The sequence below is a fragment of the Apteryx rowi genome, unplaced genomic scaffold (genome assembly GCF_003343035.1).
Source record: "Apteryx rowi isolate R43461 unplaced genomic scaffold, aptRow1 scaffold_167, whole genome shotgun sequence".
In the NCBI taxonomy this organism is placed as follows: Eukaryota; Metazoa; Chordata; class Aves; order Apterygiformes; family Apterygidae; genus Apteryx; species Apteryx rowi.
This window is the reverse complement of record NW_020447941.1, coordinates 1,700,738-1,711,672: the sequence shown is the minus strand read 5'-3', so window position 1 is coordinate 1,711,672 and position 10,935 is coordinate 1,700,738. Positions and strand designations below refer to the sequence as shown.

General features: G+C 41.1%; 1 protein-coding gene across 6 annotated transcripts in view; it reads right to left on the bottom strand.

Annotated features, from left to right (window-relative positions):
- The window catches only part of LOC112963299 (GDNF-inducible zinc finger protein 1-like), a 19,731-nt gene extending 9,458 nt beyond the window's left edge, over nucleotides 1-10,273 (bottom strand). Inside the window, exons 1-2 of one of the 6 annotated variants that reach the window (XR_003252557.1) lie at nucleotides 2,889-5,002; nucleotides 1,497-2,804 (exon numbers count right to left, since the gene is read on the bottom strand). Coding sequence is in view for 5 of the 6 variants with exons in the window: in XM_026060230.1 (XP_025916015.1) it covers nucleotides 1,497-2,804; nucleotides 2,889-2,938 (1,358 nt within the window). In the remaining variant the exon portion in view is untranslated. Of the gene's footprint in view, nucleotides 1-1,496; nucleotides 2,805-2,888; nucleotides 5,208-9,599 lie in introns of those variants that run through there. The other 5 variants (XM_026060228.1, XM_026060230.1, XM_026060229.1 and 2 more) reach the window with 5 other exon arrangements.
- Nucleotides 10,274-10,935: the final 662 nt, after the last annotated feature.

Below are 10,935 nucleotides of genomic sequence, written 5' to 3'. Positions count from 1 at the left end.
CATGTCTTATTAGCTTTGCAAAGAGTTCCTCGGATCTTGCTTCCTTTGCTCTAACCTCGCTGTACAACGGCAGTTAAATCACTGCTATTAGCCTCGGGGTGCTGGTCTCATGCAACMCAGCGCAAGGATGCCTTCAATTGTTTTAAGTAACGCAAGAGGCTAAATTAGCCCTGAACTGGCCTYGGGGAAGGAAGGTTTGCAAAAGTGCAAAAAGCTGGTGTAAAGCTGTTTCTCAATGCTGGGATTTAGTAAATGCCACATGGACCTTATTTTTGCTTTGAGCAAAGGTCAGCCACAGCAATGGAAATGGAATCCGGAAAGATACTGCTTAGACTTACTCATTCAAATGAGAAGGATAGCAGAGACTCACAGTCATCTTCAGTGCAGACCATTTTGCATTTTTGCTAGTTCCTTGAAAGGCAGGAAATATTGCCGTATGCATGCCTGGTTTCCTACGCTCTTTCTCCAGGCTTCAGTTACTATTCAGACAAGATGTTGAACTAGCTGAACCTGTAGTCTGACCCAGTGTCATCATCTGTATATACTGACACTATATTCCTTCCCAATCTATCCATCCCCTGTCCTTTCCCCATCCCTTCCCTCTCTTTACACTCTCCATTTATYCTCTTTGCTGCAATAAGTCTCACACCTTCCATACGATACAGTGGCTGCCAGTCAAATAGTTGATGCTGACATTTTTCTAAATATTAAAGCCTCAGTGAAAACAATGRGGACAGGTAAGTTCTCACTTTTAAACCCTGGCCTACAGATGAGGCAAAAAGTCAGAGCTATATCCATTGCACTCAAGACATATCTAGAAGATTTTTTTTGGCTACTGAAACGAACTAGCAATGATTTTCAGACATTTTTAAAAGGCAAACTGGAATCCAGTAAAACACCATATATCTCCTATACCACAAAGGCAGGATACTGAGACTTCTGACACGTGCAGTAGCTTTTGCAGCTCTGGAAACTACTGTGCAATTTCAGCATCTYGTTTTCAGGCAAGCAGTGCTTGGTAAGCCTATATAGAAGCTCATGCTACCTAACAAAACAGCATGCAGGATACTTGGCCCATGAAAAGCATACTGAAAAGCACCAGACTGCCCTTTCATTTACAAAAGGGGCATTTTCTTGTTCATTTTAAACAGATGCCAATTCTTTCAAGGCCCTATTTAAAAACCCTAATCTGAGGCTTGCAAAAAATCACCTCAGAGATCTGGTTGCACAAGTCCTCTTTGACTCAAGGGGAAATACTCGTCTAAATTCCGGATGCAGTTTGGGAAACCTCAACACAGTATTCTGGACTGAAAGTTTGATGAAGTCAGTGGAAAAAAATCTGTTGATTTCAACACACTTTTGATCAGGTCCAAGGACTTCTGGAACTGAAGCAATCAAGATTTCAAAAACACGTTTATCCTGGTGCCCAGAAACAAACACATTTTCATGCACGCGCGCACACACACGCACACGCACACACACAGAGAATGCTGTACCTTAGATGAGTATTGTAGGCAGACCTCTGAGCAAAGCTTGCAGGGCACTGCTCACATTTGTAAGGTCTCTCTCCCGTGTGCGTTCGTATATGGACCGTCAGGCCGCACTTGGAACTGATAACTTTGTCACAGTATGGGCACGCCTGGGGATCCCGCCTCTTTTCATGCACTCTCCGGATATGGTCGTTGATGTCCTTCTGGCGCTTAAACCTCTTGTCGCAGACCATGCAGGAGATGCATCGCTCATCACTGTGAACAGTAAGCTGGTGCTGCCTGAGGTTCTGGTGACTGGAGAAGAGCTGCTCACATACGTTACAGCTGTACTTGACAGCAAGATTAATGTCATGCTTGAGCTCCATGTGCGACCGATACTGCTTGACGAAATGGAATGATTCATTGCACTTCTCACACGCAATCTGCGGCAAGACTTTTGCCACATGCCGCAGTGATTTCCTACRTTCAGTTTTACTGGCAAGTTTGGAAATTAAATTGTTTTCATCTTCCCACTGCTCAGGCAGCGTGTTTCTAATTACTATGCAGGCTTCCTTTGAGTCAGTCTGACTTAAGAGGGAATGACTAGTCTCATTTTCAAGACTAATGATGTCCATGCTGATTGTCTTTTTGGTATCTGCCTTGTTACATTTTGGTAACTTTGCTGTCCTAGGTTTTGATTCTGGAAAAGCAGTGCCCGCTTGCCCAAGATTCGCTGGTTGGCCTTCAATGAGCTCGTAGCCAGCCAGCAACTTGGTATGTTTTTGCCTATGCCAAAGTTTCCTCTGCATGGGCATAGCCACAACTTGGGAAGAGTTACTTAGTTTGTGGTCTTCCTCTTGCTGGATGCAAGTCCACTGTGATCCACCATTTTCACGTAGCTGACCTTTCAGATGGAGGCTCAAATCTAAACCTTTCTTGCCCTCTGTCTTCACTTCTTCACAAATATCAAGCAAATCCTTGCATTCAAGTCTTTCAGCTATTTCTTTCATCCGGTGCAATTTTTCTGCTTCAATCTCTACCTCTGCAGTGTAAACAAACTCCAGAAAGGAGGTGAACTCCTCCGTGTAAATGTCTTGCAGAGTCACTGTGCAATTCTTAGTGTCCAACATTTCATCATGCAGAAAAAGCCCCTTAAAATAATTGCTGGAAGCTGCCAAGACAGCTTTGTGAACCAGAAACTCCTCCTGAATTCCTAGATGTTCTGTGTGAACTGTCACATCACAGAGGTGACCAAACTGGTACAGAGAATGCAGTGCCCGTAAGAGGTTCGAAGCAGCAACCTTGGATTTCATTAGAATTTTCTTCTTCTCCATCCTGCCAGAAAAACAGATAGATTTTTGAATGTTCTCCCTCTTCCACGAGTTATCTTTTCATTCATATATGACATTAATCGCTTACCTAAAAGGCTCAGCGGAGATCTCTGCCCTAATTTCAAATTTACAAACCATAGCAAAGACTTCTATTAAAGTAGCTGCCTTCAACAAACACACTTTATTACTGTCACAGATTTAGATTTACACTCTAGGATAATCCTTCAGAATGAATATTCTGTAGCACAGCTGGTAACAGTAATGAAATGTAACACGATTGGCCCTGTTTAATAATAAAACACTCCTCATATAAACACTTTTCAACAGTAGAGATCACAACAATTTATAGTAAAAACAAGCATCTTTTCCCATCCCTCTTGTATTGATAGGGGAGCTGAAGCATAGTAWGTTGCTTCCAGTTGTTTCCAAGCTTGTGTTAGGAGCAGAGCCTACGTTTTCACAGTCTCGCACCCAAGCTCTACTCACTGCACTAAGCTGTCCCTTGTGCCAGAATAGGCAGATAAATCTGATCCATTTTTATTTCTTTTCTTCCATGAAAACAATCATACCTGGGGATTAATAAGAAGAGTTAGTAAGCTTCTATTGTATTTGGTCGCTTAAAGAAATGCGGATAATATACAAAGATAAAAGACACATCTAGAAATAGCTAGAACTTATTGAGGAGGTAATAGTATTTTATTTGAAAAATATTTCAAAACTGTTTGCTCATTTTTAGTCAACAAATACAAGGCTCAAAAGTCTTCTGACTTCCAAAACCAGTTTTTCTCCAAACATTTTCAAAAGAAAAATTTGCATTTTCTAGCCAGCTCTAGATACAGACACTAAGTATTATTCCACGAAAACAGATGCTTGAGAGCTCTGTGGCTTTCTTCTCTCAACCCATATATGACATCTATACCTCTGGAACAAGAAGTYTCATTTACCCTTGCCTATAAAGCACAACAAGGATGCTACGAGCCTTACTGAGGCCTTTAGATATTCCCATAATAGCAGATGCTTATTAATATTGTCCAATTTAAGTCCATTATTATTATTCAGCAGCAAATGGTTACTTTAGTATACTTCTACTCTAAAAAGTTTCATTAATGAAAAATTAGAAGTATGCTCCTACTAGGTAACTGAGCTGAGAGAAATGATGAAGTGGGGGCTTTCACCTCTTCAAGGCAGAATATTTTATATAAATCCAGTCAATGCATGCTACATCTCAGCAACAGAAACACTGATCTAGTCACTGTTGGCAGGATTCATTTTTACCGAGCTGAAGAGGCCTAAGCTGCAGCCTCAAAAAGATGGAGACAAGGAAATGGCGAAAGCTCAAACTCCAAATACYGTTGTCATGGGAAATATCTGTAGGAGTCAGAGACATGCATCGCTTTTCTTGGGGGGGACTTTTTTTGTGATAGAGCTATGCACCTGAACTAGTCATCCTGATTCCCCCTAGGTAATGTGAAGAAACTGGCCCCTCTAAGGTGAAAGTCACTGCCTCCCGGGGGTCCGCAGCGAGACCACGTGGCAGGTTCCACTTTTCTCAGTGTGCTGTTCAGAGAAATCCTAAAGACATCTTCGCTGCAACGGCCAGCCAGTTGCTGCTAGCTGTTTTAAAAACCCAAGTTCCTTTGAACCCAAGTTCAAAGCAACTGTCTGAAATCATTCTGCAGTCACCCGGGACAGGATCCACTTTCCAGAATATTTATCATTTACAACGTAAATAGCTCACCACCGAGCTCACGGCTTCTGGCTCCTACCATGGCGAATGGACAAAAAGGAGCAGTTCTAAGGTGCAGTTCATCTAATGCATTTTACACATCTACTGTAGAATGAAAGGAATTACGCTTGCACACCTTTGACTAAACTGCTGTTCTATATGAAGTCAGGCTACAGGGACTAGGTCACATGTAAACCGTCTACATTTAATCAGATAATCCCATCCTACCTTGCTAAGGACATGAGTGAAGCATACACACCTAGGGACTTAATTTTTTTGCTTACTGCAGCGCAAAACTGTTTTTACTCCAATGAGTTGAGCAGAGATATTCGGGATTAATACTTGAGAAACAGACAGCAGAAACAGCCCCAAGCTCCACATGAACGAGAGGCCTTGGGGATATGCAGCTGGGCTTGGAATTGACCTCAGCAGCAACACAGACAACACTGAGCGCTTCAGAAGATCCCTCCCTTAAAAAACCCAACTAGCTAGGATATAACACATCCATCCTAAGAATAACAAATATTTGAGATATTGTTCTGTTCCTCATTGCTGCAAAAGCTATTTTTAATAAACCTAGGTCCCCCTCTTTCCTGAGACAGGATGCAAGTTTTTGGTGCACTGTTTGGTTAAAAACCTACAAGAGATTATCTGAGAGGGGCCACGCTCTCCCCCCACGCATTCAGCTGTCAGTCACTTAAAATAACACTGGCAAAACACGGCATGGGCTGGTCCAGTGAAACAGTGACACACAAATAGGTTTTCCAGCTGCAGCAAGTCAAGGTAAGTCAAATGGCGTATTTATGTAACTCGGGTATATCAAAAAAGCAATTAACTCAGTGATCCAGCTGTGTTGCTGCAACACGTTATACGGTACCCAGATAACAACCTCGCGTTGCCGTTACGTCCTCCAGGCAGCACAGCGCCCACAGAACAGGGGCTTCATGGAGAGCAGCAACCCAACGCAGCAGTTACTACGGCAAGGTTTYGAGGATGAGCGCTCTTTGAAAACCCTTTTCTCCACCTTTAGGAAACATTCACCCCTTACAGATTTAGATGTAGACCAGCTCCAGGGAGCGCTGTTCTCCGCGCCGAAGATCTCGCCCTTAAGGGAGAGCTACTTGAAACCCAGCGCCGCAGGGAGCTAAGCTAGAGGCTGCGCGAAAACATGCTCTCTGGGACTCCAGAAAGGTAGCTAGTAAAATGCTTGACCAYGGGTGCGTGTGTGTGTGTGAGGGCCTTTCATTTCATTAGCAAATGTACAGGGAACCTACGTGAATTCAAACAGTGAGGYCCCAGTTGTCTCTTGTCTTGGAGCCTGTGTAGTTACTGAGTTATTTCCAGGCAAAACGAGCGTAAAAGTGTACCACAGTAAGCTGGTGGTATGTTGCATCTTCACTGCACGTTTTATATGATGAAGTACAGAATCAGGCTTTGGGTTATTTCTCTTAGACTTGACATATGCCAGCAAGAATGAAAGTGGCTACCAGAGAAACTTGTATTCTGRTAATTAAATCAATAAAAATCTGGAATACCTGCAGTTACTTCCATGGTATCCTGATATACACCAACTGTGAAGGAATCAGAATTTGGCTTGTAGACCAAGATCTACATATAGACAGAAATGTACTTATTCCACTGCGACTCTTTTACTTCCATCTGATTTTCATCCTCTCACTTCATCCTCTACTGTCTCAAACCCTTTCCAGCACAAGTTGGAAATCATGTGTCAAGCTCTGATAGCGTGCTTTCTAATCCATATAATCACTTCCCTTTGAGGGAGAAACTATGAATTCTGTGACCCAATCTGTACTGTAGGGCCCTTCAGCATCTCTCTCCCCATCCAGTGGGCTTGATGCCATTCACACAACCACCTCCAAGGAGTATTTTGTAGCACTGAACTATTCTAACCGCAGACGATGATGCATCGGTTTTTATATGTCTATGCACAATGAACAGCATTTTAAACGTAACAACAAAGCAACAGAACTATTTATCATCTACAGCGGTAGCTAGCATGATTTGGTATCCTGACCTAGCCCTAAATAGCATAACTCTGAGTATTTCCATTACATATGAGCAATGTAACACAATGCCTGCATTTTGGTTGTCTTCTACAGCATATATTTTTTGGTCTCTCTGGAGCTTCAGCCACACATGATTTCACAACCTTTAGTCCACGACGGTATACTGAAGTCTGGGAGAACTTAGTGAACTACTGAAGCTGTGTGTTTTCATCTGAAACTTTACCTCCCTACAGCAACACATTTACTCCTCATGCTAGATAAATAAAAAACCCTATTCCAAGAAAGATAATTTTAGGCTTGTCTCTCGTGGCTAACATACCCCTTTCTCTGTAATGAATCCAGTGCATGTAAAAAAAAAAAACAAAAAAAAACAACAAAAAAAAAAACCCACATCCCATCCACTTCAAATTCCTGACTAGGAGACAATTCAGTCAACAAGGGTTATCCTAACGGCAAAGCTTGGTCCACTTACCACATGCTACTTTTCCACCATACTTAATTTCCACCCAGGCTAAGTATTTTATTTATTTTAAACAAATGAGCACACACTGCTAGCCCACTGCAAAATCAACTGTCCAGATGCAGCCCCAGTCTAKACCGGTGATTCATGGCCACTTTTGCGAGTGTGCAAAAGACTTGAAGCAATGACTAAGAGGCGTAGATTTCTTCACTGCTGTTCATCTTATTGGGAGTTTGACCTTTGAATGTAATGATACCTTACTCACCATTTATTACTTTATCACATATGACACTGATATAACATAGAGAGGAGGGAGAAGATTACGACCACAGCAAGGCCCTTTATCATTTATGTACATTGGGAGGAAATATAGAGAAATGACAATAGAAGACATAAGGAGAAGAAAAGGCTGAAAGAAAGGAAGACTGAGAAAGTAAGGGAGCAGGACAGAAGTAGTGATAATCCTGAAGATAAACTCGCATATTCCCATCCATATTCCCATCCAGTGACTGATGAACAACAGTTCAAAAATAAAAGTAATAAGCAAATTATTTAGCGACTACATTAGGAACAGATTGTGTTGTCTGTATTCATCTGTCACTAACAACAGGGAGAGAGTCACTAAAGACTTGGAGGAGAGTCCTAAATATACACACCTACTCTATATACCATAATTAGAAAGAAAATTTGTTCCCCCAAAGCTGATGCTCCTGATCTAGCATAATATTTTAAATGTCTGTTATTTAGCACGTTTACAACAGTTCTGTAACCAAGGGAGGAACATTAGGCCAAAATAAACAGCTGAAGTAGCTTGCTATTACTTAAGGCTCTGTTTAAGCTTGACTTGCTGTACTTGATCCTCACAGTAATAACGGGTGATGGAGAATTACACTAGGCTATATTTTCATTTCTCATCTGAATTACAAGTTTGACATTATATCACAAGCATTCCTACACATATAAACTGTGTGAGCAAGAAGACAAATTTGTCTTCAACTTACAGTACCACTAAGTCAATACAATACATAAGATAGGTTTGAACAGCAAGCTTAAAAGATAGTTCTGAGAACACTCTTCCTATTACAAGCTACTGCAGCAAGCACCACAAAGGATAATCATCTTTTAATCTGTAAGACATTAGTTAATTCATAACTTGTGACATCCCAAATAATGTTTTAAAAACTGTATTTAAAGTTTTAAAACTGTACACACTTCTTGGTTTTAAGATTCTTCTAACGACCCCATTAGCAGTACACAACATGTTCATAGGAAACAGGTGTGATTTCGCAAGACATAAAATGTCTGTAAATTTGAGTTATGCAGAACCTTAAATATTTGTACATAACTCAGGGTTTGATCCAGAGTACTCTTCCCTATGAGATCCCGTGAGAAGTCTCACCCAAGTCTGTGGGACTGCTTGGGGCCTCAGCCTTCTCACCCGACTGGTGCAGAACCTCCTTACCCCATATTCCTCACTGCTGGCGAGTTCAAAGATATTTACTCAGAAAAAGGAAACAAAAATGTTATTATAGGAAAAACACTTCAGAAGAGTAAGTAGAAGAATAAAAAGACATGTGTTGAAATATCCCATAGAAGCCAGAAATTGTGGGGGACCTGTAAAAYAGCGTTATCTGAATTCTACCAGACAAGGACTGTTCGTTTCAAAATTCTCACAAACGTACAATAAATAACACAATCGCCTTATATATTCTTGAGAGCAAGGACGATCTTTTCAATAAATGCCTACAGCATTTTTATTTTGCACCTCATTTTGGCTGGGATTTTTGCAAACTGCTGTAAGCTGTAGCCGTTACTTATCATTTACACTGCAGAAGCACATAGGGGACAGCAGATCACAGCCTGCATGTGTCAGATGTTATAAAAGGAAACAGCGAATTGACCACTTTGTTCCAAGAGACTAAGCAGCATCTTCCAAATGCTTGCAACTCAAAATCTGACAGCCATTCCCAATCAGTGAACACCAGCTATGGGGAGACATAACAGATGCTATAGCACACTTGCAGGCTGCAGGAAGAAATGCAGATCCAGAGGTTAATACTCCGGATATTTTCAGTATACAAATTCTACTCTTCTCAGGAGCGGGGGAAGCAGGGCGTGGGACAGCTTCATAACCCCAATGGATTAGGAAAACTGTTTCCCTCCTTGCTCTTTACACTTCATTAAAACTTAACGACAAGAAAAGATGCTCAAGGAATTCCAATCCAGAGCAACTGAAATGATGACAAATGTTGCAGTAAATCATTTACTTATTGAACCAAAGTGAAGGACATATTTTATTGTAAGAAGAATTACAGGTCAATCTTGGCTTGAAATAACAACTAATAATTGAATAGGAAAAATAATGGTAACATCACTGTTAGTATAAGGCTTAATTCTGTCCCTCCATCTCCAAACACAAGACACCCTGGACTGCGTAATCCCAACTTTGGCTCTCAGCTTCACCCACGAACCAAGCAYTCCCAGAGCTGCACCCTGTCTCTTTTGCCCTCCATCACTCTACCCAACCCAATCTCATAATGATCAGCACTTCTCTCGCCTGATGTTCTTCAAATATGCCAACTTAACCTGGCAGTCTGGCGTAACAAGTTCCTTAGTGGTGACTCAGGATGGTTATGGAGGCAGCAAAAAGGGCAATGCAGCAAGACAAGTGCTCTCTGCTGCTCCACCCTCTCTCTTGGTATCTTCTCACAACCTCAAAAAAGCCCTCGGAGCTCCTCCAGAGAGGTGGCGGAGTTCACACCCTGCTGTGAGAAAGACACCACTAATCACTGTGGATCATCTTGAACCAGTTATTGCTCATGAAACCAGCAAGCAAAAAAGAATTGGTTATGGGTTAACAACCTTAACAAATACATTCTGCTGTACCCTGAAGCTACTTCTGAAATAAAGCAGCAACTTGCTAGTCTCTGAGGCAATTTATCCTCAGTGGGGAGTTTTAAGTATAAGAACAACATTTTTTCCAAATGTTGCATTTTATGGCTCTGTTTGTAAGTTCTTTCAACTCTTTTTCGCCTGAATATTTAAGAGAATTCTCATGGAAGCAGGATTTACAGAAAACGTAATTAGTCTAATAGAACCACTGCAAAAGGCAAAGCATGTTTCAATTCAATTACAATACTTAATAAGGCTTTCGGAATATGTCCAGCTCTTTTCAAAAATAAAGCCTAATAGTGGCTTCCAATCTCCAAGAAGTGATTTATATTTATGCTGTGTTACAGCACAGCTCTTTTATGACGCAAGGAGGCAGTCAATAGCAAGTCTGTAATTCAAAATAATTAACATAGTAAATGAAAACAGGAAAACTGGGTTTATAAAAAGAACAGTAAATACTTCTAAAATAGATTTTTTTCTTGGACTTTAGCTATTCACATCTATTTTCAAATTTCTATGGGCCAGAGACCTTTTGAAGTTATACGCCCAAGTATTACGTATTATACACCCAAGTATTTGGGGGAGGGGATTCTTCAGAAGAATGCAATTCAGTTTATTTCACATATATATGCCCTGCTTTTTGCAAAGTACACACAATCTTTAGTTGCTTGATCTCCCCTAAGCCTTTTCAATTAGATCTTAAGTTTCTCTTCAGAGAAGAGAAGAGACTTCTCCCTTAACATGACTCATTTCCCCAGGGAGGGTTCTTTTAAACTCACAATAGCTGCATGTATATGTGCAATGAAGGGCCCTGGCAAGAGTCAAAATGGGAACACTGGAAATATTAACAGTGTTAGGAAAAAACAAAACAAACAAAAACAAAGCAGTGTATCCTTTGCAGAAACTGCCCAAATACCTCACTGAAGTGCTGGTGTGGCATAAGAGCATGAAAATGCTCCTCTTGATCCCTGGGCTGCAACTTTGCAAAATAAGACCAACATGGGTAGATCGTAACAGCAACGCAAACCCC